This window comes from Neophocaena asiaeorientalis, unplaced genomic scaffold (genome assembly GCF_003031525.2).
Source record: "Neophocaena asiaeorientalis asiaeorientalis breed wild unplaced genomic scaffold, Neophocaena_asiaeorientalis_V1.1 scaffold192, whole genome shotgun sequence".
Taxonomy (NCBI): domain Eukaryota; kingdom Metazoa; phylum Chordata; class Mammalia; order Artiodactyla; family Phocoenidae; genus Neophocaena; species Neophocaena asiaeorientalis.
The window spans coordinates 4,999,117-5,026,805 of record NW_020185326.1 but is presented as its reverse complement, the minus strand read 5'-3'; the positions used below and the strand labels follow the sequence as shown (position 1 = coordinate 5,026,805).

General features: G+C 42.3%; 2 protein-coding genes across 3 annotated transcripts in view; one reads left to right on the top strand and one right to left on the bottom strand.

The window, feature by feature from the left end:
- The window catches only part of TMOD1 (tropomodulin 1), a 68,697-nt gene extending 65,783 nt beyond the window's left edge, over positions 1-2,914 (top strand). Inside the window, exon 10 of the mRNA XM_024734414.1 lies at positions 1,291-2,914. Coding sequence (XP_024590182.1) covers positions 1,291-1,355 — 65 coding nt within the window. The 3' untranslated portion in view covers positions 1,356-2,914. The remainder of the gene's footprint in view (positions 1-1,290) is intronic.
- A 678-nt stretch (positions 2,915-3,592) lies between these two features.
- Positions 3,593-27,680, bottom strand: TSTD2 (thiosulfate sulfurtransferase like domain containing 2). 2 transcript variants are annotated; one of them, XM_024734412.1, is made up of 10 exons: positions 27,550-27,680; positions 24,092-24,304; positions 19,567-19,880; positions 17,099-17,219; positions 11,921-12,046; positions 10,928-11,033; positions 7,794-7,912; positions 7,144-7,302; positions 6,425-6,563; positions 3,593-4,709 (listed from the first exon to the last, which is right to left on the bottom strand). In XM_024734412.1, the coding sequence occupies exons 2-10, from the start codon at positions 24,254-24,256 to the stop codon at positions 4,372-4,374; spliced, it is 1,587 nt and encodes a 528-aa protein (XP_024590180.1). In that variant the 5' UTR covers positions 24,257-24,304; positions 27,550-27,680; the 3' UTR covers positions 3,593-4,371. The 2 variants fall into 2 exon arrangements, with proteins under 2 accessions (XP_024590180.1, XP_024590179.1); XM_024734411.1 differs by having other exon boundaries at positions 27,419-27,551.
- Positions 27,681-27,689: the final 9 nt, after the last annotated feature.

Genomic DNA, 27,689 nt, shown 5'->3' with positions numbered 1-27,689 from the left:
CCGTCTGGTACCAGCTTTATTATTTTGTTCCCTGCCATACTTTCCTCATGGTGATGACACTGACACTCCAGAATTGTTGGAGGGGCTCCAATGAGGGGTTGAGTGCAAAAGGGGTATAATGCTTGTTCAGCTAACGTGTCAAGCCTGTCATGTAAACCCTCTGGTCACTCTGGGCAAACTTCTGCTCTTTGGGCTTTGGTTTTTGTTCCCCCCCATCTTCCCCCAAGCTGTTGGACATTCTGATGGTCTCCAGAAATCTGGCCAGACACACTGTCTTCTCTCCAGGAGACTGCCCACTGATTTGCATTCATTGTTCTTTCAAGGCGGGTGGAGGGGAGGGGAGGAGCTCAGGCAAAGGCTAAACTCTAGGCCCCAGACTGGGCAGCCTGTGTGCCCCTGCGCCCCTCCACACCAGCGCCTAGCCTCAGTTCGGTTCTTGTTGCAGCCCGTAAGCGTCTATCTGAGGTCTGCCTGCTCAGCTCAGGAACTGGAAGACACCTAAGTATAGACAGACTTTTTTCCTCTCGCAATAGCTTCCTGTCTCTGCCACACCGGCAGCCCACTTGACTGCCACCTACCGGCTCCACAGTCGTTGACCAACCTTTCTCTTGTGGCTGATCTAGCTTGCTACTTGGTTTTCATCTGCAGACACTATAATTTGTTTCGAACCCTCTCCCTTTGCTATAACAAAGGGAGCCCTACCTGCCCCTCCAACCATCCCCGCCATCCTGTCCGCTAATGACCCCAGCCTGCAACCCCCTGGCTCCTGCTTTACATTTAACTACTTTGTTATGTGAACAGTGTTTGGGCTGATATTGTCTTGCCCCCGGGAAAATGTCAAGGTTGACCATAAGGGGACACAGATAATACAGGGTAACCTTCAGGGCAGACACTGTTGTTTACACAGGCAGGCCAAGAGCTTTGAGGAAGAGTTGGGGGAAATGTTTCCAGCAGGTTAAGATCTCATTAAGATCGACTGAACTTAAATCTTATCTGACCGGAGTGAGGATCTTCAGCCTCGGGGCCTCTGTACACAAAGGACAGCAGCGGAGTTGGATAAAGTGGGTTTTATACCTGTATGGCCAGCGATTTAGAAGTACTTTATGAACGAATCTACACCACTACAGACCCTCCTCTCAGTGAAGGCTCACAAGCTGTCCTTTATAAACACCAGACATCAGAGTTTGCTGAGCAAAGTTGTCAAGAAGCTTCCTGGCGCTCTCAGAGCCACGGTGGTGGTTCGGGTGCACAGGGACAGCTGGCTCACGTCTCATCTCCATTCCTTTCCAGTGAGGAAGAGGAGGCTGGCAGACTTGACCGGGCCCATCATTCCCAAGTGCCGGAGTGGCGTCTAGTGTGTGCGGGTGCCGACCACGCCTTTGAACTGGACGTGTTCTACTGATAGGCTGTGCTCTGCAGTGGAAACCGGAAGGCAAATGCCAGCACAAACCCTGCTGTGGTTCAGTTCTTTACACACTAAGGTGTTAGGTTCGCTAGTGGTTGTAGTTGAAAATTTTATAAACTATGGTGAATGTGAAGTTTTCTTTAGTCACAGAAGTTCAGTCCGGTTATTATTTAAAAACTAAAAAGCCCCCAAACTGGCAGACCTTACTGAAGACAATGTTAGAGCAGCAGTGACTTAACCGCAGGAGCCCAGTTTCGGTGACCTTGCTGTGTGGTGTTTCAGGTATATTTAAAATATGTAACATGAACAAACAGCACCCTCTTCCATGTGGTTTAAAAGCATTATAAAATATTTTATTACAAATTTGATCTTAGCTCTTTAGCAAACAGAACATATCATCATTCTTCATTAATTCTCCTTTAAATTTTAAGAACCTCAAGATTAAAGTTGCTAAATTGATTTCTGGATCAAGAACACAATTTTTTTCCCCTCAAGAAAGACAGAAAGACTGAAGCCACAGAGCTCTGCCAGGAATCAAAGAACATGAGATTCCTTAAGCTGGTTATGAGGAAATGATAGAAAAAGCCAATGGTGAAGTCTCAAATTTTAAAAACCATCCTTTTTTTTTTTTAAAACCAATTCCAGGCGACAAACATTTCCCTGGGTGTTCTTTATGAACATCTGGGATTTATTTACAATTTAATACTGGAGTCAGAAAGAAATTTTTCCTTATCGAATGCCAACCTTACGATGGATGTGAAAACCTATGGCCAAATACTTGAAAACACGTTTCTCTGTTGCACAGTGGGCCAATGCCTTATGTGAGGCACATCACTAGAGAGACAAATTTCTAGTCCATCATGGCTTATGCTTACAGACTTCAACTACCTATCGCATCACTTCTTAGACAAGTCACCGCTGATCTCATGCCTGTAAATTAAGCCTCCAAAGGTCAGTGGTGAAGAAAATCTAGATATTTAAGAACTAGGAAACCTGGCCAAACCACCCAAGATGATTATTCTGAAAATGTAATTTTGGCATTTCTGCTGGATCCCTTAACATCACGTGCATCTCTTAGGATCCAGCAAAAATGTTAAGCCACACTGCCCTTGTGCCTTTTAATATACCACGGTGCCAGTTAAACTAGTATTTCTGTTGCCTGGGGAGTTATTTTCGTGAGTGATTCAGCAAATCTTATGATAAAGGACAAGCCAAAGAGCTGACGAGCACAGACTAAGCTGCAGAGCACTGAGCAGAGAGGCTTTTGGCGAAAAAGGAAGTCTTGCACATGGAACTGTAATGATGGGACAGTACAGGGTAACCAGAGGTGGAGTCAGGGCCTCACCACTATGGAGGAGTGTCTACTGAGGCTGCAGATGGACCCAGGAGTGGCTCCGTGCTGCAGGAACGGCCAGCCCCACTCGGCTTCTCCTTGAAACACAATTGAAGCTGTATTCTGCATTAATGGAAACTGCAATATAATATTAAATCTGTTGGTCTAAGAATGGCTGTGCATGTGTTTCTTGGGACTTGTGGGCCAGGGACATGCGCCTGACATGGTAGCTAGAGGCTGGGAAACCACCACAGCAGTGCTGAATAACCTCACACAGAATGTCTTGTATTCTGAGGTGTTCACCTAAAAACTGCCCAAGTATTAATGTCATCGAGCTAATGTGAATCTCTCAAAGAGAATACTTCAGAGCTAAGAGTGTGGGTGTTGGGGAAAGCAGATGAAATCTCTCATAGAAACCAAACCAGTGAAACATGAAGGTGGACCACATCTTTAAGACCATCTGCTCCATCAGTGGAGCTGTTGGTCTAGACTAGGGGTGGCAAGTTTTTTCTGTAAAGGGCCAGATAGTACAGGCGCACCTTTTTCTGCTGTGCTTCGCAGATATTTCAGTTTTTACAAAATGAAGGTTTGTGGCAACCCTGCATTGTCAGATGATAGTTCGCATTTTTTAGCAATAAATTTTTTAAATTAGGTATGCACATTGTTTGTTTTTTTTTTTTTTTTGCGGTATGCGGGCCTCTCACTGTTGTGGCCTCTCCCATTGCGGAGCACAGGCTCCGGACGCGCAGGCTCAGCGGCCATGGCGCATGGGCCCAGCAGCTCCGCGGCATGTGGGATCTTCCCGGACCGGGACACGAACCAGTGTCCCCTGCATCGGCAGGCGGACTCTCAACCACTGCGCCACCAGGGAAGCCCAGCACATTGTTTTTTTAGACATAGTGCTATTGCACACTTAACAGACTACAGTATAGTGTAAGCGTAGGTTTTATATGCACTAAGAAACCAAAAAATTCACGTGACTCACTTCATTGCGGTGGTTTGGAATTGAATCCACAACATCTCCAAGGTACGCATGGAAATACTGCAGCTTTTGCAGGCCATAATGTCTCTCTTGTAAATACTTAATTCTGCCATAGGTCATATGTAAATGAATGGGTGTGGCTATTCCAATAAAATTTTATTTACAGAAGGAGGTGGGCCAAATGCCATAGTTTTCAGATCCTCGTCTAGTGCTCTGAGGCTAGCAGAGAAGAGAGAAGGGTAGGGGTAGATGGCAGATTGACCTAAGGGGCCTGGTTCCGAGGAGTCCACTTCCAGGGCCACAGCTTTCACATTCTGCCATCAGGATAGACAGGTTTGCTGATGAGAAAAATGACTACTCCCAGCCCTGCTGCATGGCACAGAAAGGGCATGACCTGGTCACCAGGCTCAAGGCTCTCTCCCTCAGCAGCTTTGGGATCCTACACAGCTCACCTTTTTCTGTGCTCTAGCATCTTCTGAGTCAGAATGTCTCCAGTAAGAGGTCAGCACCCAACTCCCTCTTCCCTCCTCTTGTGAAGGACAGGTGGCCAACATGGTGACCAGTTGGCCATGGTGGCTCTGGCAGCACTAGAGTTCCCTGTTTCTCTGCTGGAACAGCCCTAATATTCTCCAATACATGGTCGCCCCAAACCTAGCTCTGTGAAGGATTGGGGAAAGGCAGATGGGGCCGCTCATGTAAGCATGGCCCATCCTCATCATCACCTGGCCTGGGGCCCGGGCTCGCAGGGAGTCGCCCCTGCTGTAAGAGCTCCCTGGGTACGCGTAGCTGTCGGGCTGTACACTCGCATTCCTCTTTAAAGCTGCCCTGGGCTGGGCTTGCAGCCTGCCTGCTCCCTTTGTCTTGACACGTGACACAACAGGCTGTGAATCCTTGTCCTTGGCAGGCAGGGCAGGTCAAGACGAGCTGGCGGCACTGGGGAGTGGAGCACAGTTTATACTGGTCCCATGGGGCCCCACAGTATGAACATTCTGGGAAAGAAAGAAAAGCCTTGTTATAAAGACACATGAGCACACACGTGTACACACAACAGACGTGTACACACACACACATACATACCACATGCACACGCAGACGCAACTCTCCAGTTCCTAAATATAACCCTTAGCTCATCAGCATCTAATGTACCTTTTGGGTCTGAGGAAGGTTTCTAAATAGTGTAAGTCTCCTGTCTTCTAACAGACAAGGTTCCCCCACCCCCACCTTTTTGGGGGGAGGTTGCTTCTGGGAATTGTCTTCTGATTCCAGCATTCACTGACCCATTTTTCTTTTTCTCATTTAGAAAACAGGTAGTAACGTTTCTCTCTTCCATTCACCAGTCCAAAGCTGGCCAAGCACCCTTTGTTGAATGGTCTTTTTCCTTTAGATCATTCCCTTTTGCACTGGGAGACCACACGCCTGAATACAGATAATCCCACATTGACATTTGGCTTCTGCAGTCCACACTCCTCTTCCCCAGGCCTGAGGTTCTCCTGCTTTTGCCAGAGGACACTTGGCCACACAACTCCTAAAACTTATCTACTTTCTCAGCCCCTTTTCCCTGCTGACCTCCTATCACCATGGATAACATCATTCTTCAAGTCTCCTTACCTAGCTTATCTAAGCTACCTTTGGGCCCTCTCTCTCCCCTTTCTGCTCCATCTAGCTCCGTAAGAGATCTGAAGTTGCTTCCAATAAGACACAAATATAAGACCATTAAAATGAATAAAAAGATCAAGAAGAAAGGGGAGAGGAAATCAGACTCCCACCTTATTCATTATCTGAGTGTTAATTCAATCTCAGCCTCTGATCACAGGAGTTCTAGAAAATTCTGACAGCCACTAGGGTTGTCTGCCTGTGATCTTTCCCGTTCAAAATGGTGGCATCCAGGGGGAGGATCCATTTTTCTTAAGGATTATTTCCATCCTTCTCTTACTGACTGCCTTCTTCTGGTACCATATGTTAGTGTGGACTCCAAACTACAGTCACAGCACAGGCTTCCTGTAGCCAGCCCTGCCTCCTGCCTTGGCCCTAGGCTCAGCTCCCCCTTGGAATGCCCCACCCACCACTCGAAAGTGCACACCACACGTGTCCACAGACCGTCTAATTCGGGGCTCTTTTACTTGTGCAATGATTTTGACAGTCTAGTGAAGACTATTCTGTCTTAGAAAAATGTTTTTACAATGCATAAAATAAAATACATAGGATCACAAAGGAAACCAATTATATAGAAATACAAAATAACGAAATATTCTTTAAAGTCTGGGATACAGTAAAATACTTGTTAACACATTCTATAACAAGACTTAGTGATGCGCCTAATAACTATTTCCATTTTGAAGCAATGATGGACATAAATGCTATCTTGAAATATTCACAGCAGCTGTAATATATGAAAATACTGTGATTTCTAGTGATAACAAAGTCACAGGTACATCTAATACTACTGATTTGCTGCTTACATTCATAATTGAAGGAAGTACTATATTTAGTGAGGGGTTATGAAACTAAAGATAAAATTATTTTCCATTCCAAATCCTGTCTGCTCCACTGCTGCATCTCCAACTCTGTTAGGAAATGGTGGTACTACGTACTCCTTTTCCCTTGCTTTATTCTTCAAGTAATCAGTACTGGTCTGTCTTCCAGAAGGTTAATACAGAGCGTGTGCCTGATCATGAATGTAGGTTCTGTGTCTGTGCTGACCTACCTGACACTATGTCACTGTTGAAGGATAAGGCATAACGCTCATCAAAAACGAACAACTTCCCTTTGTAAAAACCATCAGGAAACTCCTCCAGGTACTTGTGGATGCCACCCTTGAGCTGGAACACTTCCTTGCACACTCCCTATGTGTGGAAACGCAAGAGGAAATTTGAGGAGACTCGCAGAGACCAGTAGGAAGCTCCACAGAGGAGCAGCATGCTGTAGGAATGCCGAAATGGGGCTCCTTGCTCCCGCTGCGGGACAGTGAAGAACTGCTGACCAAGGGGGCAAGGAACCAACTGGCAGATCTTGCCTACTAGGGTGATGGGAGGGGACAGCAGTCAGGGCCTTCACTCTCTATAGAGCCTGGGAAGCCCAACTATTTTTGCTGCTCCCTAAATATAGGAAGACACCTGTTAGGACATGTAATGTTACTGAATTTGCTCTTCTCAGGATCAAGCAAAAGGATTAGGAAAAGGGAGATATCAACTAATCTTTCCCTTTTGTACTTGATGAGTCTCTAAGACTGTTGAGTGCTTTTCACATCTTGAGATTTAAGAACTTCAGAGTTTATACTTAGAAGCTCTATGCTGGGGAGAATAAATCCCTGGCTGGCTGGGTGTGGGAGAAGGAGTGAAGGTGGGGATTGGAAAGTTCCACACATGCTGTGGGTGGAGCCTTCTTCACTTCCATGCCTGCAGTGCCCTAAGGGTGGTGACTCACCTTGGCTTTGAGGTAGGCTGAACCCCGCTCACAACGGATGCCCCCAGTGCAATACATCAGCACCCTCTTCTCTTTGAAAAGTTCTAGATTTTCATCAACATAGCTAGGGAAGTAACTGAATTTCCTGATGTCTGGGGCTAAGCAGCCCTGGAACCGTCCCTACAATATAGGAGCAGCAGAAAGAAAATGATCAGAAAAACATACCTGGTAAGAACAAAGCTGCTTTCTGTGTCAAACACCACTCCCCACCCCTGCCTTGGCAAGGAAGCACTTGCTCCCTGCTGTTTTCATCCCACACGCTAGCCTTTCAAACTTCAAAATCTGGAACTTAGAAACAAGGCTGGTGGGCTGTGGGTCACCCAACCAGAGACCTCAGGGGAACTGGAGAGGCTGCCCAAAGCAAACTTGACAAGATCCTTGACACATGTCAGGGGTAGGCATATGGGAGCCAGAAAGTCCATTATGTGCCAAGATGTCTTTAATCCATATTTTCTTAGACTTTCTCACCAGATTCTGAGTTTGAAGTCTTGGGTTTTCTCTGATGCTGCTAGTAGTGGGAGGAGAGCCACTGACTCAGCCACAGGTGGGCGCACAGCGTCCCCTTCAGAAACATGCTATGCTGTGGGAACTCAGTTCTGGTTCTTACTTACTATTTTGCTTTCATAGAAGTTTCTGCAGTCCAGTAGGATAGTATCACTTTCTTCTTGATTTGCCTGAGACAGAAACTTTTCTACTTCTTTATGAAATTCACCTGGGGATAAATGGATTCCTTAAACCAAACAAAAAAATCAGTTAAAACAAAACAAAAACAAAACCCAGTTACAACTGGCCCAGCCCGATGACTTCCATTTGCTTTGTTTCTCCCCACCTAAACCTTTCCTCTCATAATTACAATTACGTCTGAAAATGACACTATCTGATGATCATGATGGAAGAATTTAGTAATTCCATGTATCCTCACTCTCCCTCCTCCTAAGATGAGCACTGTGGAGACCTGGCAGTTTAGAAACAGAGAATTTTGCATCCTCATACTCGGCCTAACCCAATAATAAAAGCCAGACAGAAGGGATATAAACTGCCATGTGGGTTTTCCGGTCCATGTTATGGCCAGTGTTCTACTGTCACTGTATATGGAGGAGCCTGGGCATGTACATGCTTGACTATAGGCTTTATAAACTGTTCTATACCAACGTCAAGTCCGAGGCTAAGAACCCTGGCACAGGTAGGTGTGAGCATATGGTTATGGAACAAAGTTGGAACAAGTTTTTTAAAAATACAAAAGAGTAAGAAGAATGTGTCTAAGTTTGTGTGCATGAGTAAAAGAGAAAAGGGCGGGAGGGGCTGACAGCAGGAATGAAATATGAGAAAGAAGGCAAGAGAGAGAAAAGGATGAAACGCTAGAAGAAGGAGGAGAGAAAGGAGATGAAGAAGATAAGTAACATGCAAGGAGACTAAAAGGAAAGAACCTGTCCGGTGAGGCCCTCTGCCTCCTCTACTCTCTAGGATAGAAATACTCCTGTATCTTTAGGGTCCAGACATCTCAGTAGTTTGTGAGGAACTTCTGGTGAATTTGGCCACCATACCTCACGTGGTGGCGGGGGGCGCTCTGGTCCTTGAGTCACCACTCATGATACAGCCTGACAGCTCCGCTCAGGGGTGAATCCCAACAACCCCCTGAAACTGCTGGGTACCCAGATCGGGCTGGAGACCCAGAGCACGGCCAAGGAATCTGGACTCCTACCTGCTTAACCTAGGACTAAAGGGAGAATGTAACAAGGCCAGATTTTCTATAAGTTACTGTCACATAATTTACACAGTCACCAAAACAGTGGGGTGGAAAGGGAGGTTCAAAACTGTGATGAGAAGCATGGAAATCTGCTAAGACTTCTCCTTACAGGGAGCTGCAGGGAACCCAGCCTGTTCCTGCTGCTGCTATTACTGTGGCTACTTTCCTGGCCCTGTGGAGGCCTGACCAGAGAGTGACTCACATGAAGTGCTTAAAAGAAGTGCCTCCAAACAACTTGGCTCAAATGAAAGCAGCAAAGCACTGCCTGGAGCCCACTCTCCCCTAAGCTCCGGAGCAAGGTCCTGTAGCGCCAACGAAGAGCTGTTTGTGGTCATCCTGCCTCCTGCCAAGGTAGGGACACTAAGCAGACATGGCCCTTTTTGGCCCTTTTCTCCTCATACATGAGTCTCTTTTCCCAGATGCTTGTATCTTACTCTCATTTCCCTCTGGTTTAACCCTTAGCCTTCTTTTTAAATATTTACAAGTTAAAAAAATGAACATAGAGCCAGCCAGACCTTTCTGTTTCCTGATGAAAGGGGACAATACTACCTATGAAGTAGACTTGGGAAAAAAAAGGAAAGAAAGAAAAAAGGAAATCAAACCTGAACCTGATCAAGTCTAGACATGAGCTATCTAATATGGTAGCCACTAGCCACATGTGGCTAATAGGCACTTTAAATGTGGCTTGAGATGTGCTGTAATAAGGGTGACATAGATGCAGGATTTCAAGGACTCAGTATACAAAAAAAAGAGTAAAATATCTCATTAATAATTTTTTACACTGGATACAAGTTGAAATAATATTTTGGCTACATTCCATTAAATAAAGCATATTATTGAAATTAATTTCACTTGTTTCCTTTTACTTTTTAAAATGTGGCTACTAGAAAATGTAAAATTCCATTGTAGCTCACATTATATTCCTATTAGACAGCACTATTATAAATCTAACTACAGTTCATAGGAAATACAGAGGACAGAGGAACATCCCATGGAGATGCAATCAGCATTATACTGATTGTGGGAAATGCTATAAGCAAAATGATCTAATTCCTTCAAAAAATAAACTGCAGGGGAAAATAAAAGATGGAAGTGAATCTCTAGATTAAAAGGGACTTTAGGAGACATAGTGATCAATCACAATGAGTGGACCTTACTTGAATCCTCATAGAAACAAACTTAAAAAAGTATGAGATAACTGGGAATTTTAACCACTGGCTGGATATTTGATAACATTAAGAAATTGCTGTTAAGATGTTTTAGATGTGATGATGGTTTTACAATTATTTATTTGTTAAAAAACCTTTATCTTTTAGAGATATCTACTAAAATAGTTATGAATGAAATGACATGACATCAGGATTCTCTTCTAAATGATCCAGGATGGGAGAAGGGGGTGGGGACAGATCAAAGCTGGCCATGAGTTTATAGCTGTTGAAGCTGCGGGAGAGGTACAAGGGAGTTCACTGTACTGTTTTCTCTATTTTTTTTAATGTTCGAAATTTTTCATAGTAAAAAGTAAAACAAAACCAAAAAACCCAGCCAAACAAATGTCTTTCAACCATCTACGGTACCCGTGAGGGAGGGGCAAAGAGAACATTCTAGAGCACTTGCAAACAAACTGCTTTGGTGTTGAAAGCCACTTGCTTCCTGTAGCAAAAAGCCTGTGTTTTATTCAGTTGGTGAACTATTTACAAGTAATTACACTCTTTCCAAATTGTTATCTTTGGAAAGAAAACAACTTCTTGCCAAACCATCACCAAAAAGAATAACTAAGCCAAGTCATTCTAAGCAGTGAGTCTCCAATCACCGGAGCACCAAAGAGAAGAACCAGTTTAAGCACTGAATGATCCAAGTGTTAGCCACCCCACAGATACTCTGAAGAGAGAACTCATCACAACTCTTGCTGATCAGAATGTCTAGCTTTCACATTTGTCTCTATATTAAGATTTGTCCCTATGAAGAAAAGGAAAATACTTCTTCTTAAAGCAAGCATACCAGGCTTCTTATAGGAGATCCTACTGGGACTGATCCCCATGGGCACAATCTCTGCAAACACACCAACACGCAATTCTGGAAAACAGCAAGCTCCTCCTTTGCTGGTCTAGCCAATGAGAAACAAAACAGAATACAGTCTTTCTGTCCCATTTCCAGGTATAAGATAATTTATTCAGTTAAATTATCTGGAACATTCTATGCTCTAACTCCCTTTTCCCACTGAAACAGTTGTTCCTAATTTGAGGCTTCTTAATACTTCAGCTACCCTATTATTACACAACAGATATAATTCTTATATTTGGCACTTATTTATTGTGTATCTACCATGTGCAAAAATGTCAAATTGAAAAGGTGTTTCTATAGCAATAAGCAATGCAAAAATGTCAAATTGAAAAGGTGTTTCTATAGCAATAAGCATTTAACTATAAAACTGAAATACCACTGAGCAATTTCAACATGTAAGATTACAACCCAGCTTTTAAAGCTACAACCTTTTCTTTTCTTATCATCATCACCAGCACTAACACTAGCGAGGTATTCCCCACCACCTCTATCACCCATGATGCTAAAGCATAAAGTCACTCCAACAAAGCAGCTCTCTTGGGAGAGCAATAGCTTTATTCCCTGTGTGGTGTGAAGTGCAGATCTGATCCCACCAGGTTCACTAAACACGTAGTGATCCTCTGATACAGCCAGGTGGTCTCTCAAATGAACAAACACGGCTCAGTTTGAGAGTTTATAGAATATATAAGCTGTGACGTCCTTATCCTATAAAAAAGGAGACCGAGGCCCGTGATCACGTGGTGACGTGGTGGACGAACTGGAACGGGCATGCTCCTTCTCCTGCACTGCCTCGGGACCTAGCCAGAAAAGGGTGTTCTGTCCAGCACCGCTTACTTCTCTATAGTGATCCTCTTCATAGCCTGGAGTGCGAAGAGGCACTGAAGCAGAAGCAAATGGCTCTCGATCCATTTTATGTTCAATTTCTCTTACCTTAAAATCGTCCTTACACAGATAATCCTTAAACAATGGGCAGGAAAGCATGACTTCTACATAGAGTCTGGTGGCCAATTTGCTTCCACCCACTGTCCCATTGATTCCTTCTGTAGCAATTCGAACCTGAGACACAAGACAGTGAGAGAAAGGGAATGCAGGCTGTTCTTAGCTCGGTTCAAATCTCTGCAGGGCAGAACAGGTTCATGTGTGTCAATGAGTTTAACAGGAAAAGCAGAAACATTGCTGTGGACATGAAAGTGTTACCACACACAGGATGCTTGTAGTTTTCTAAAATGGCACACTGCCCATAGTTCAGACGAGGTACTCAGTTAACGTGTGCCAAACAAGAGAATGAAATGGATAGAACAACTGGAAAGTCCCATTTGCTATGGAGCTCCAGCTGCCCAGTGGCCAAAACTTAAATTCAGGTCAACAGATGTAGGATCAGGATTCAGCTTTGCCATTTACTTGCTAAGTGACCCTGAGAAAATTAATTCTCCTCTCTGAACCTCAATTTCTTCATCTTGATAAAACATGAAAAAGAATCAACAATGAAAAACTGCTGTCCTCAAGTCCTAAAGCACAGAACACATCTGAGGGCTGGGAATGCACGTGAGCACATCTCTGCACAGTGTTGGAGGTAAAGCCCACCACTGCAAACCCACCCGTTGGAATACAAATTCCACAAGGAGGAGCTTGTGTCTCTTCTGTTCTTTGTTGCATAATCGGTGCCTAGAGTAGTACTTGCCACACAGTAGGCATTTAATATGTATTTGCTGAGCAAATGAATGTGTATCCAAATCTGAGGCTTTTTGGCTTCTCAAACCCTCTATTCTCTTTGAAATGCTTCACTGGTTAGGGGACATTAAAGCCTGGGTTAAGGCCCCTGCCTTAAGAGGCAATCCTCTGGAGGGCCTGCAAAGTTACTTGTTCTGGTACCACAAAATCCTCTGGATAAGTTTAAAGATGGATCATCTCTAGACAGAGCTAGCTTTCTAGGGAAAAGTAAGAAAGTGCAACACTGTATATCATGGTATTCTCTGGAAAGAGATGTAATTTAAGTCAGGGTCTTATATTGTTACCACTTCGTTATATATTGTTATTTATATAGCAATGATACCTACCAATGCATTAGAATTTGAAAAATTTTTAAAGCTCCCCTTTTATTAGGGCCTAGAGAAGATACTTCGTTTGTTGCCTCACTTGATTCAATTCTTTAGGGCATGGATGTAAATGGGGTTCATTTCACAAGCAGGGGCCAACTCACTAGTAGTGGCTCTCCAGAGTTCCATGATGAGCATTCTGAGTCACATCCAGGCTCCTTGAGAAAGAGGAGTGCAGTCTATTGAAGCCTGTTCTGGGCTGGGAGAGGAAAGTAGGAAGCATATGCCATCTCTGCTGTACAGACTACTGCACCTATTACCGACTCGTATTTTTTTAAGGGACAACATAGAAAAATAGAGCTGAACCAGCATAAGGGTCAGGAAATCTACCCTAAAACTGTCTCTGACGGGGGCAAATATGATGAAGAGGTACATAGGTCTGTGTACCTGTCTCCTAAGTAGGTCAGAAGACCCTTTCCTATGCTATTTTAATCTCAGAACCCAAATAAAAGACAAGCACAGGCACTCCCTAAATACCTGAGGCAGAGCAACCTCTAAACTCATGCACTAGACTTTCAACTTCTGTTGAAGGATTCTTCAACTGAAACCTTCAAAGTAGCTGCTAGGTGAGGAAGGCCTTATACCTCAGAGATGAAGAGCAATAGTTAGCATTTATTGAGTACCTAGTATGAGACAGGAACTTTACATTATACTCCTGGAAAGTAGATATCAAAATTCCCATTTGACAGAAAAGGAAACAGAAGCTTAAAGAAATCAAGTAACCTGCCCACGGGCACAGAGTTGGTAGGTGGTAGATCTGGGATTCAAAACCATATCTTATTGGGTCCAAATCTTGCAATTTTTCCTTTCTGAAGCCTCTAATGCATCCCCTCAAATTTCTTGAGGCAGTAAGAAATGTATAGCAAAGGGATCAAAAGCTTCTTTCCATAATTCTAGAATTTTCAAGTTCTCCTCTTTCCTTACAAATGCCAACATTCTGCCAAATCTCCTACCAACACAAAACTTGAAAACTTGGCTGAAGCCTTAAAATTTAGAACTAGATCCAGGCAGGTGCTGCCACCTTGTGGGCAGAGGCCCTCACTGCTAGGTCACCTTGGGCTGGGCCAAGAATAAAAATCGGCCCCAAACCAAGGAAACAAATTGATTTCCTATTTTGTAGGCTCAGGTTTACTGTGAGAGAATATCCATCTTTCAAGGTGTTCTCTAAATAGAGATGGTGATAAACATATATACGCCACAAGTGTTTACTGAATTTTTTTTTTACAATGCGCCAGCAATTGTGCTAGGAATTGGGTCATAGTGGTTAAAAAATAAATAGTTTTTGCCCTTTGGGAGCTTACAGACTTAAGGAAGATCACAGATATTCAGACAAAAGTCACACATTGACAAGTGCTATGAAAAATCACTGCAAGAGGCAATGAAAAAGTGTATTTGGAAAACTGAATTTAGATTAAAGGTCAGGAAGGATGTCTTTCAGGAAGTGTCATTAAAATTGAGAACTGAAGATTGATTAAAAATTATGATAGGAGAACCCGAGTGGGTGTGGGAGAGTTCCTTGTAGAGAATTTTCTTACAAAAAGGCTCAAAGGCACCAAAAAACTTTGAGGGCTCCAAGAAACTAAAAGGCTATTTTGCTGGAGTGTAATGAGTAAAGAATGGTATCAGATTAAGTGTAAAAGGCCTAAGGGGCAAAATAATCCAGGAAACTAAGGGCACGTTAAGGATTTGGGTTTTACTCTAAATGCACTGGATAGCTACTGAAAGATTGTGAGGAGGGAGGGAGGGAGATGATTTCATTTACCTTTTAAGATCATTCTGGCTGCTGTGTGGAAAATGATTAAGTGCGGGCAAGGATGGAAGAATGGAGAGCAGTCTGGAAGCTGCTGAAATGAACTAGGTAAGAGAGGGTGGGGCTTGGTTTAAGGTGGTGGAAGCAGAAGACAGAGTGAACGGAATCAAAGGATATTTTAGAGGCAGAAATGGCAGGACTTGGTGATGAACTGAATGAGGTAAAAGAAGCTTTCAGCCACTATCTATAAAACAACATGGGTATGAAAAATATCACTGACTGATCAAATAATTGCCTTAGGGAATTAAAACCTAGGACATGTGTGGGAAACATAGGCCTAAGACAGTACAGCGTCATAACCAGAGGTGATCTCAGAGGGAATCTAGTTCACCTCCTTTTGATTTAAAATACATATACACACATATGTGTGTGTGTGTGTGTGTGTGTGTGTGTGTGTGTATATATATACACACACATATATATATATATATATGTAATCATCGAGGATTTGAAAAAAAAATCCATAGTCCTATCACGTAGAGATAATCACAACTAACATTTTGATATTTACCACTCTCTCCATCTTTTTACACACACACTTGTGGTTTTGTTACAAACATACATTAATCCTTTTACTCAACATTCTCCAAATATTTACCGTCTGCTATGTGCTAAGCCCCGTTCTAGCACTGACAATATATCAATTGATTAACAAAGTTCTGTACTCATGAAGCTTATATTCTACAAGGGAGATAGATTATAACAAATTAAACAAAGATTATACTCTTCAATAGTAGTACATTTTTTGAAATTCTTTGAGCAGAAGGGAATAGAAAGTGATGAGGTTTGGAGAGAGGAATGATGAGGTTTGGAGATTATACTCTCCAATAGTAGTAAACTTTTTGAAATTCTTTCAGCAGAAGGGAATAGAAAAGTTTGGAGAGAGACAGATTAGAATTCTCAGGAGATAACATTTGAGGGGAGATCTGAAGTGAGGAACAAGCCATGTGAAGATCTGGGGGAAAAAACATTCAAGAGGGAAAGGAAACAGCAAATGTCAAAACCACAAAATGGCAAAAGACTGACATGTTCTAAGAAAATTAGGAAGCAACTTGATATCACACCTATATGTACAGTTCTATAAAATGTTTTTCCAGTTAATATATCAAGAACATTTCCCCATGCAAGGGGTCAGCAAATTATGCCTGCTTTTACATAGGTTTTACTGGAATATGGCCATATCTGTTCTTTTATATATTGTCTATGGTTGTTTTCATATTACGACACCAAGTTTGAGCAGCTTTTGTGCAAATCCTAAAATATTTACCATATGGCTCTTTAAGAAAAAGTTTGCTGATCCCTGGTCTATGCCTTTATGTAGTCTTATAAAACACCATTTTTTTTTAATTGAAGTATAGTTGATTTACAATGTTGTGTTAATTTCTGCTATACAGCAAAGTGATTTAGTTATACATACATACACATTCATTTTTTAAATATTTTTTCCATTATGGTTTATCATAGGATACTGATTATAGTTCTCTGTGTTATACAGAACGTTACTGTTTATCCATTCCATATATAATAGCTTACATCTACTAACCTCAAACTCCCACTCCATGCCTCCCCCAATCCCCTCCCCGTTGGCAACCACGTCTGTTCTCTATGTCTGTGAGTCTGTTTCTGTTTTGTAGATAGGTTCAGCTGTGTCATATTTAGATTCCACATATAAATGAAATACAGTATTTGTCTTTCTGACTTACTTCACTTAGTATGATAATCTCTAGTTGCATCCACATTGCTGCAAGTGGCATTATTTCGTTCTTTTTTATGACTGAGTAGTATTCCTTTGTATGTATGTACCACATTTTCTTTATCCATTCATCTGTTGACGGACATTTAGGTTGTTTCCATGTCTTGGCTATTGTGAACAGTGCTGCTATGAACATCTGGGTGTATCTTTTTGGATTCGGGTTTTGTCTGGATATATGCCCAGGAGTAGGACTGCAGGATCCTATGGTAGGTCTATTTTTAATTTTCTGAGGAACCTCCATACTGTTTTCCATAGTGGCTGTACCAACTTACACTCCCACCAACAGAAAACATCATGTTAATAGCTATTTAGTATTCCACTTAAATGCCTAGCAGGAATTTGCTAATTTCTAAGAACCCAACTGGTGAGGTCTTCAAGCACAGCCTCTGCAAACTAAGTTGGAGGCAAGATGAGTCCAGTGAAGGATAGGGTGTGGGAGAAGGTGTTACCTTGCCCGTGAGGTGCAGGTGCTGACACAGAGTTGTCTGCCAGGCACAGATCCAATCAGGATCCTCCAGGTCACAGTAGCAGTAATAAAGTAGCACCTCCCCTTCACCATTGCTGTGGCCACTATAAAAAGAAAACCACAGGGGAAAAAGCATTTGAGTCACTGGCATAAGGAAAACACAATTCATAAGTGTACCCAGGCAGACTCAGAAGAAAGGCCTAATGGAGCAACTCATGCCTGCCTTTGCTCCTAACTATCATTCTCCCCCTGAAATGAGAAGCAATTCCTGTCTGTATTTGCTCTAAAGAAGACAATACCTGCACTGAACTCCTTCCTTTATAAACAAGTGAGCTTACTTTGATTTCCTTGTTTAATCATCATATCCATGAGATAGGTATTAATAACCCCTTTTCATAAGACAGCTGGAAATTTTAATCCACTCTGGCTTATACTCTAACACAAGGCAGTATCTGTTTTGAATCTCTCTCTGTACAAAAAGGTTTCACTTCCATTTTTTCATGTAATCCTGTTACCCATGAGACAGGTTATTATCATCCCCATTTTATAGCTGAATAAACTGAGCCCAACTCATCCCAGGTGAGACAGCTACAAAGTGACAGTCAGGACTGGAACACCAGTCTTCTGACACTAGAACCCATACTCTTTCTACTGCACTGTGCTGACTTTAACTAACTAGTTATGGGACCTGGGCAGGCGTCTTATCATCCCTGAGCCTTGAATTCCTCATCTGTAAAACTGGAGGACTGAAATAAACTGCATTTCTCAAAGTGTGCTCTGAAGCTGTTCTATGAAATCACATGTCTGAGAAATCCTGCAGATAATATCTCCCCTTTGAGAGTCACAGTGAAAGCCCCTCATTTACTGAAGGCTCTGGGCAGTCCTGCAAAAAAGAACATTTTAACCTAATGCTTCCCAAACTTAATTGTCTTTAGTATCTCTTTTCAACACCTGATAGCATCCTCCAGAGCTAGTGTTGTACAGACATATTTTAGAGAATGATATAACAGATGATAATTAAGGTCCCATCCAGCTCTGGAATCTGTGACTGTCTCCTCAGTGCCCTCTTCATATTTCAGGGCCGAGTCTCCGAAACCTGCTTATCTATTTCAGAGCCTATCTATTTCCTGTTCTCTAAATTCCTGTAATGAATTACTGTCTGAGCCATACAACTGTAAGTGATAATTATATAGCCTGTCTCGTACCATCTGCTAAATGTTTCATGTATCCTTTTCTTTGTCTTTCTAACTAAAAAGCAGGGCCATGCAGAAGTGAAGAGACCACATTTGTATAGCACTTTATAGTTCACAAGTGCTCTTACCATCATCATTTTATACAATTCATATAGCAATTCTGTGAGGTAGGCAGAGCAGGCATTATTATTCCAGTTTAGAGGCGAGAACGTAAAGGTACAAAGAATTTTAGTGACTAGCTCAAGTCTGACTCCAAGTTCAATTCTCTTTCTAACTTTCTCTTCCTCTTTCTGATAAACAAAGGGAACTGGCATAACATGGGTGACAAAAATGTATCAAATTTGGGCATTTTCTATTCACCAAATAGTTTAGGAATTGCTTAAAATGAGAAATCTGTCCTCTAGAATTATGTAATATTATGATTTGGTGAGGTTTTCAAAGGCAGATTTAAACTTCTAATCCTATGCCTCAGTTCTAAAACTTAACATAGGGACTTCCCTGGTGGCACAGTGGTTCAGAATCTACCTGCCAATGCAGGGGACACGGGCTCAAGCCCTGGTCCGGGAAGATCCCACATGCCGCGGACCAACTAATCCCATGCACCACAACTACTGAGCCTGTGCCCTAGAGCCTGCACACCGCAACTACTGAGCCCGCATGCTGCAACTACTGAAGCCCATATACCTAGAGCCCATGCTCCGCAACAAGAGAAGCCAGCGCAGTGAGAAGCCCATGCACCGCAATGAAGAGTAGCCCCCGCTTGCCGCAACTAGAGAGAAAGCCCGTGCACAGCAACAAAGACCCAACACAGCCAAAGATAAATTTTTAAAAAATAATAATAAAATAAAATAAAACTTAACATACTTTATAAAACATTCAGCTCAGAAAACCACATTTGGCAACAAAACCCCCTTTTTAAGTTCTGACATTATTCAGGGTACAGGAACCATCAACATTTCTGGGCCTTCTGATTTCTCTTTGAAAAAAATACAATTTTCTGTTCTTTACCTCTGCCTAGAGAAGATAAGATTTAGGATGGCTTCTGAGAAACCCGGAGAACACTGTAAGCTGTGCGGGTATATGCTACCGCATAGGCTATGGTCTTCTATTATACATAGAACATGTTTATCGGCCTAGTTTAGGCGGTAGAGAAATTCTGTGCCTTAAGGATTTGCCATTTTAGTGGATGGGTGGTATCTCACTGTGACCGGAAAAACATTTTTTAAATTAAACGAAAGGTATAGAATGAAATTCTTACCTTAACAGCTCATCAGGGCTAAAGCAGCTTGTATCAGGGAGCCAAGCAGACACTTCATGGTTATGGGTAAGGTCTTCTTTGAAAGGGTTTCTTTTGTCTGCAGATTTAAGAGTCTTTGAGGTGCTTGATGTCACAGTCAGCTGCTTTAAAACAGAAGCAGTCTCATGGTAAATCTCATCAGCATGTTGTGTTGCCACATGTCTGTGGATGCTGGTCTGGTCTGTGAATAGTTGCTGACAGCATTTCCACCATTTTTCTTTATACTCAGAAGGAGGTGCTGGAAGTTCTTTAGTTTTGACAAAAAGGGCAAATGCCTACAATTAAATTTCAAATATGTCACTGTTAAATAACCTTAGGTTTCAGGCTAGAATGAAAGTCTCAGTGAAATCCCTTATCTTTCCACAGGGATTTCTAGTTTTACGTCCTACTGTTCTATAGAAGAACTTCCCGAGAGACTGAACTTCCTCCAAAAAGGAAATGGTCTAGGAAATTATGGAGTATACTTACTATGGAATATTAAGCAGCCAGTTTTAAATTACATGGGAAAATATAATATTAAATGAAAAAAACTGATAAAATTTGCTTATACAATGTAATCTCAACTACATTAAAAAGTACATTTTAAAAGACTGGAAAGACTACCAAAATGTTTTGATTTGTATAAAGAGGATTTAGGCTAATTGTTAAAAAAAATTTAAACAGAAGAGAAAATTATGGATGCACCATAACTCCTTTAACCAATTCTAAATGAGCGAGCTTTTTTTGTTTCCAATATTTTCAGTTATAAGCAATGGTGAACGAACATGCCATGCACATATCTTTCCATACGTCTTTAACCATCTACTTAGAATAACTATTTAGAAGAAAGTTTTGGAGGTGAAGAAGCATGAAATATTAAACTGTGAGAAATAGTGACTACCTGGAAAATCATACCAATTTATACACTCACCAGCAATGCATGAGGGTTCCATTTTATCCACAGCATTTTTAATCAGTATTTAATTTTTGTCAGTATTTTTAATATTGACCCAAATAAAAGGCAAAAGAAATATCCTGTTTTTATTTGTGTATCTTTGATTTAAGGTTGAATATTTTTTCATATTGATTTGATATTCTTTTCTAGCTTACCTGTTAATAGCTGTTGCCTATTTTTCTACTGTGGTATTTATCTTATCTTCTTACTGATTTGTAAGTGGTTTTAGTGACCTTTTGTTGATCATAGTTATCCAAATTTGTTTCCCAGCTTGTCATTCATTTTCAACTTTGTTTATGGTGTTTTTTGATGTATAAATGGAAGTTAAATGGTATCTATGATTATCAGCCTTTTTTCAAGGCTGAAAAAAATGGAAAGGTATTTTTACATATATATATATGTATCTATATATATTTTAAACAATTTTCTTAATGCATCTGAAGACTATAGTACAGCACCCAAAATTGGGCACTCTGAAGAATAACAATTATAAATATGGAGCATCACTTTTGGACTTTCCTCAGTCTGTACACAACCTTATCTGGACTGTCCCAGACTGAATCAGGATGGGGTCGTCTGAAATTACACTGGAGGGCATTTTTTAGCCTCTCCTGCAGTTAATCCTTCTGTATAGGCAAAAAAGAGAGAGAGCGAGAGATGGTGTGTATGTCAACTTAAGTGTTTCTTTGTATTATACTTAGAACTAAGGTGTATGCATCCAAGGCCTCATTATCATCGAGGCCTCAAAAAGTCATGGTCCTTAAAGAAATACTGTATAAAATCTGAATTTTTTCCTTCTTTCCTCCTTCCTTTGTCGAAAAGCCATCAGGCAGGCCTGAGCAAGATGGGAGGCCCAGTGTAAATGTGGCCTGCTGCTGGTCTTTTAGGGCCTCGGGAACAAAGCACTGAGGATCCAGCAGCAGCTTGGCCGGTGTGAGGTCTGTTCAAGAGAGATGCAGGCCAAGGCTTCCCTGGTGGCGCAGCGGTTAAGAATCCGCCTGCCAATGCAGGGGACACAGGTTCAAGCCCTGGTCCGGGAAGACCCCACATGCCACAGAGCAACTAAGCCCGTGTGCCACAAATACTGAGCCTGCGCTCTAGAGCCCACGAACCACAACTACTGAAGCCCACGTGCCTAGAGCCCGTACTCCGCAACAAGAGAAGCCGCCGCAATGAGAAGCCCGCGCACGGCAACGAAGAGTAGCCCTTGCTCGCTGAAACTAGAGAAAGCGCGTGCACAGCAGCGAAGACCCAACGCAGCCAAAAATAAAATAAATAAATTTTTTAAAACAGAGAGAGAGACAAATTACTTCTCTAAAAAAAAAAGAAAGAGATGCAGGCCAGAGCTAGGAAGGCAGCTCAGAAGTGGGTGAGGCCTGTGTGGGGAAGGCAGGCCCTGGTGGAGGAGGCAGCTTGGCAGAGTGGGAAGACTGCATACAGGGAATAAGCAAGTAAGTCAATATATTGGGACTAAATGGAGCTAGGTTCTCCACCAATATGAAAAGGAGAGAGAGCGAGTTCCCTGGCCGTCCAGTGGTTAGGACTCCACGCTTTCACTGCCGAGGGCATGGGTCCAGTTCCTGGTTAGGGAACTAAGATCCCGCAAGCTGCACAGCGCAGCCAAAAAAAAAACTGGAGCGAGAATAAACCTTGTGATGTTGGAACGGAACTGAAAGTAATGGTATGAACTCATTTGATTTACACTGATATAAAAGTAAATATAAAAGTATGTGTATGATACATATGGCTGTATGTATATTCATCTCTCTATATTCCTAGCTCCGTCCACCAGAGGTCCTGGGAGAAGCAATGAGCTCACCTAGCCCCCAGGTTTTGGTTTTTGACAATTCTCCACTAGAAAGAACCAGGGCTCCTTGAAGAAATGTCTGACTCCAGGGATGAGACAGGGAAAATACAAATGACCCTGAAACATCTTGTTGAATTAGAAAGTAAGGAAATGCTCAAAGAATGATGAGGGCAAGTCAAAAAGACATAGATACTAGCTTGAAGGGGCTCCCAGCCAAATCTGAGATAATCTGAGCATCAAAATAAATAATTATAGTAATGGATTATAGCCCACTGAATAAAACAGAATTCTTGAATGCACACTGATACAAATAAATTGGGAGGAAAGAAAGCTCTTCCTTACAGAAGAATGCCAAGTAAGAAATCTAGAAGGAATGAAGCAATTAGAAAATCACCATTTAGAAACCATCACGGTAATAATTCAGCAAAGAAACATCAATGGATCTAAAACTAGTAGATGAAAGTTGGTTGAGGAACAGGCTATTTACATAGTCTCAAAGTACTTCCCCCCAAATACTGAATAATTAAAAGGGAAAAAATAATTTTATAGCAAAGAAATCCGACAGGCACTTCCTTAATCAAGTACCCAAAATTAACATTGCCAGTAATGGGACAAATTGGCACTGTGACTGCATGACAGAATGCAGCCAGATGAACACAGCATCTTTTGTGGGGCAGTCTTATTAACAAAGCCATAACTTGAATCTAATCACAAGGAAACATGAGTGAAAATCATGAGACGTTCTACACCATAACTCATCTGTAATCTTCAAAAATGTCACAGTCATGATTTCAGGGAAAAAAATGAGAAAGTGGTCCAGATTGAACACTTATGAGACATAACAACTAAAGGTAACATGTGACCTTAGAGTGGATATGTAAAAGCCATTTGAGGCAACTGATGAAACATGAATGGAGCTGCTGGGCAGAGGGGAGTTGGGGGTCCTCTGTACAATTCTGGCAACCTTTCTATAAGTTTGAAATTATTGCAAAGTAACTTAAAAAAAAACCTTTCTGTACCCTTTGGGTTTCATTTTCAAGGAAATCTGTGTGAGATGAGGGTAGAAGGATGGTAGATAGGAAGTTATAAGCAGAGACATCTATTCTTCATTGACATGGAGCCAATATAAGATGATTTTGCAAAAGAGGGACAACAGATTGGAGGTAAGAAAACTAAGTCTCAATTGCACTTCCTCAGTCAAGTCATTTTCCTTTGAGCTTCAGCAGGTTTAGTCAATGATCCCTAAAAAAAGAATAAATGGCATAGAAGAATAGCATCCATACCACCCCTGTAACCCAATCCTCAGTAAGCCTGCAGCATTCCGGGCTGCTCTGTTCCTTCTCCCAACCCACGGAGCCCTGCCAGCTGGACTGGATCAGGAGTCTTAGACAGCAGTTGCCCTAATGCCTGTCTGTTCTCCTTATGACTAGGTTTCCCGGGTTCCTGGGATTCTTCCCATACCCTAGGTGGGAAAAGGAATCCAGCCCGTCTGTCTAGGATCTGTCCTCAAGTACTCCACCATAAATAAGTGTTCCAGAGCCACACCTTGCCTATGATTCTCCGTTGCTTGACACTGAACTAAGATTACTGGCTAATGGCTCTGACTAGACCTTACCTTGAACATGGCATCAGTCTAGTGTCTCACTAGCCCTCCACTCCCTGGAGGAAAACCTTGATGAGTTACTTCTAGGTATATCTACATTAACTATACCTACATGATCCTGAAATATCAACAGCAATTTTACCTTTTTCTTTGCAAATGAGTATTTCTTCTTTGTACTGACATCTAACTCTGCTTTGATACTGCTACTGGGATTGATAAGACTTGTGTCTTTCAAATCCAGGTCTGAAAACCTTAAAACACAGGCCTCCAGGTCATCTCCTTGGTCTGGTGAAGTGGAAGAAGGCATCTGGTTTGGTTCCAGCAGTGAGGCAGACTCCTTTCAGTTAACTATCTCCTAGGAAGTAAGCAAGGGAAAAACAACAATGTCCAAGTCTTTGATTACTACTTGAAGTAAACTTGAAGCTAATCAATCATGCAAATGAGCATGGGTCCAAGTAGCTCAAGCTATCCATCCATTCATTTACTTGTTCATCCAGGAAATATTTATTTAGCACCAATTCTATGCCCAGCACTGTTCGAGGCCCTGGAGATATAGCAGTGAATGAAGCAGAAAAAGTCTCTGCCTTCTTAGACCTCACTTTCCAGTGGGGAGAGAGAGAAGGTAAACAAATGAATAAATTGTTTTTAAAAAATAGTCAGATGGTAAAAAGGGCTATGATGACAACTAAGCAAAGTAAGGAGACAGAGTCACCAAGGGGTTCTTTAAAATTCAGAGGGTAAGTAAAGTCTTTCTGAGGCAGTAGCATTTCAGCAGAAACCTGAATTAAGAGGGCAAGCCATGCAAACATTTAGGGAAAAAGATACCAAAAAAGCACCAGGTGCAACCAAAATCAACCAAGCTTCCTGTTAGTACCTTCAATTATAAATGTTTTGTTCTTTTTTGTCCCCTAATTTTTGAGCTGGGCAAATTCCCCTACTTAGAAGAAATAACTACCAAAAGAGCCTCATTTTAATGAGCCAGAAGAAATATACAAACTGCTATTGTGGCCAAATCTTGTCAAAATGGACACAGTACAACCAACATGGTGTTTTTTGGTAAAGCAAATGTTACAAGTGACAAATGTGAAGAACATGAAAGACTGGGGAAAGCATGGGCTTCGGACTGTGGTGCAGCTGGGTGCAAGTGTGTGAACCTGGGCAGGATATTTAACTTTTCTGAGTTCTAATTCCCAAATGTGTAAAATAGAGATGACAGTATCTACCTTGCAGGACTATAGTGAGGACTGGAAAGGACTATGTAGCCTTTGACACATATGTAGTTCCCCTACCACTCTAGGCTCATCTAAGACAACACTCTCCCTCATGTATCCTATCCTGGCCATGCTGGACTTCGCCTAGTTCTGCAAACGAGCCCTGCTCTCTCTTGCCTCAGGGTCTCCACACATGCCTTTCACACCACCCCAAAATGACCTCCCCTCACTCTAAACCCTCTTTCAGTTCTCACTGTAACTTATTTATGTATTCTTAATTATTATTTGTGGGGACTCTGCTATGTGCCTGACAGATAAAATAGTGATGCAGATGCAGGTCTTAATGAAACTGTTAAGGTCCTTGTTAACTTGGAGCTTATGTTATAGTAAGAGAAGAGACACTACGTAAACAAAAAAACATGAAAATATCAGTGATAAGAGCTACTGCTTCTCAGTTTTCTTTGTTGCGGATCCTCCTTATCATCCCAACCTCTAAATGTTCAATCACTCTATCTACACTCACCTTTGAGGTGATCTTCATCTAGTCCCAGGGACTTATAAACTATATTTACTTCAGAATAATCGGGCAAGGGGAGAAAATATAGGTAAAAGTAGATGGGACATTAGTTGGTAATTGCTGAAGCTGGTTGATAAAGTCCATGGGGGTTCATTATATAAATTCCTCTACTTCTGTAAATGTTTGAAGCTTCCATGAAAAAATTAAAAATGGAAACAATCGTAAAGGAAATTTTATGTTTAGAACACTATACGCTAGATGACTCCAAATTTATATCTCCAGGCCAGGCCTCTCCCCTGAACTCCAAATTCATATAACCAATGTCTACTGGATGGCTTCAGCTGGAAGGCTAGGAGGCTGTTCAAATGCAACTGTTAAAACCAAACTCTTAACTTGCTCTTCCTCAGTCTTCCTTACCTCAGTAAACAATTCCGTTCTTCCTGTTACTCAGACAAAAAAACTTTGGGATTCTCATCTCCTTACTTTTTCAGACTATTGAAAAGTCTATCAATTCTGCTTTTGAAATACAATGACATCAGACCACACTGCACCACCTTCACTACCAACCTCATTCAAGCCATCATTTCTTGACTGAATTACTGCAGTTGCTTAACTGCCCTGCTCCTGTAGAAGCCACAGACGTAACTATTAAAAAATAAGTCAGATCGCCCTCCAAAGGCTTCTAAATGTACTAAGATAAAAGTCCAAAGTCCTTACAAAGCCCCTTCCACCACCTCCCTAATATTATCTTCTCCCACTTTTGCTCACTACCTCTGATTGCACTGTTTGCTGGTTCCTGAATGGGTCATCAGCACTGAGAAAGCAGGGGTTTTCCTTTGTTCACCTCTGCAACCTCAGCATCTAGAACACTGCCTGGCACACAATAAATATAACATATTTGTCAAATTAAATAAAGAGTGATTGGGTGGCCAGGGAAGCCTTCACCAAGGGCCTGATGTTTGAGCTGAGACCGAAATGACAAGGAGCCATCCATGCAGACTTAGGAGCAGAGATATTAAGACAAAGGAAATAATAAGTATAAATTCCTCAAGTGGGAACGAGCTTGACTTACTGGAGGTACAGAAAGAAAGTCAGAGGGGTTGGAATACAGTGATGAGAGAGTAGAACCCTGTAGGAGAGGTTATGGAGTTTTTTTGCCACGGAAAGCTGTAAACAAAGGAATAACGTGATCTGCTTCTGGATCAGTTCGGAAAGTAGAGTCGGCAGGGTCTACCGATAGATTGTTCCATAGGAACAATCCTACCTACATTTTTGGATTAAGCAATAGAATGGATGGTGCCATTTACTGAAATGGGTAAGACGGAAGGAGGAATAAGTTAGGCCAGGAGAGTGAGACATAAGTTCCATTTCAGACGTGTGAAATTTCAGATGGCCATGGACAAGGCAGTTGGATAAGCAGCTGTGGTGCTCATCAGAGATGTCAGGGCGGGAGATATTCACATACACGTATGGAGATATCCAATAACTACTGAAAATATTACTAAAGCAATCACCCGTTCCTTCCTAAACAACTCGGAGGCGCGAGAGGTCAGATGACGGCCAGAGGGTAGCCCCGGAGTAGCAAGCTCACACTAGGGAGGGTCTTTCTGTCCCCGGGGCGGCTAGAGCGGCGCTGCCTCCCACCCGGGCCCCACCCCGCGCGCCGGGCCTGGCCCAATCTCTCCGCCCAGCTTTCCCAAGCCGGCAAAGGCCCGGAAGTGGGAGAAGGATGAGCACGTACCCGCCTATCCTGATCCTTTCTTAAATCTTTCTTCACGGAAAGGTCTCCGCCTAGCAACTGTCACCGCTCACTGCCCTCGCACCTCCAGCCCCAGCCTGTGTTTAAGTAGGAAGGAACGCCGGGGACCTCACCTAACTCCGGAAGTCTAGGCCGTTAGCGAAAGGGCCGCCGGGAAAACCTCCGAGAGGCCCAGGCGTGGGAGGGTCTGAAGTGGAGGCGGGGACTAGAGCGTCCTTCCTAGACCATTGGCCGCCTGGCGTGGCTCGCGGCC

Bases quoted from the DNA above. Each gene is read 5' to 3' on its own strand.
- TSTD2 (XM_024734412.1), bottom strand. From the start codon at position 24,256: ATGCCTTCTTCCACTTCACCAGACCAAGGAGATGACCTGGAGGCCTGT. The intron at 12,047-17,098 runs GTAACACCTTCT...CTTGTGTCTCAG, and splicing joins ACCTGCACCTCACGGGCAAG to GTTCGAATTGCTACAGAAGG. The intron at 11,034-11,920 runs GTAAGAGAAATT...CTCATTGGCTAG, and splicing joins TGTGTAAGGACGATTTTAAG to ACCAGCAAAGGAGGAGCTTG.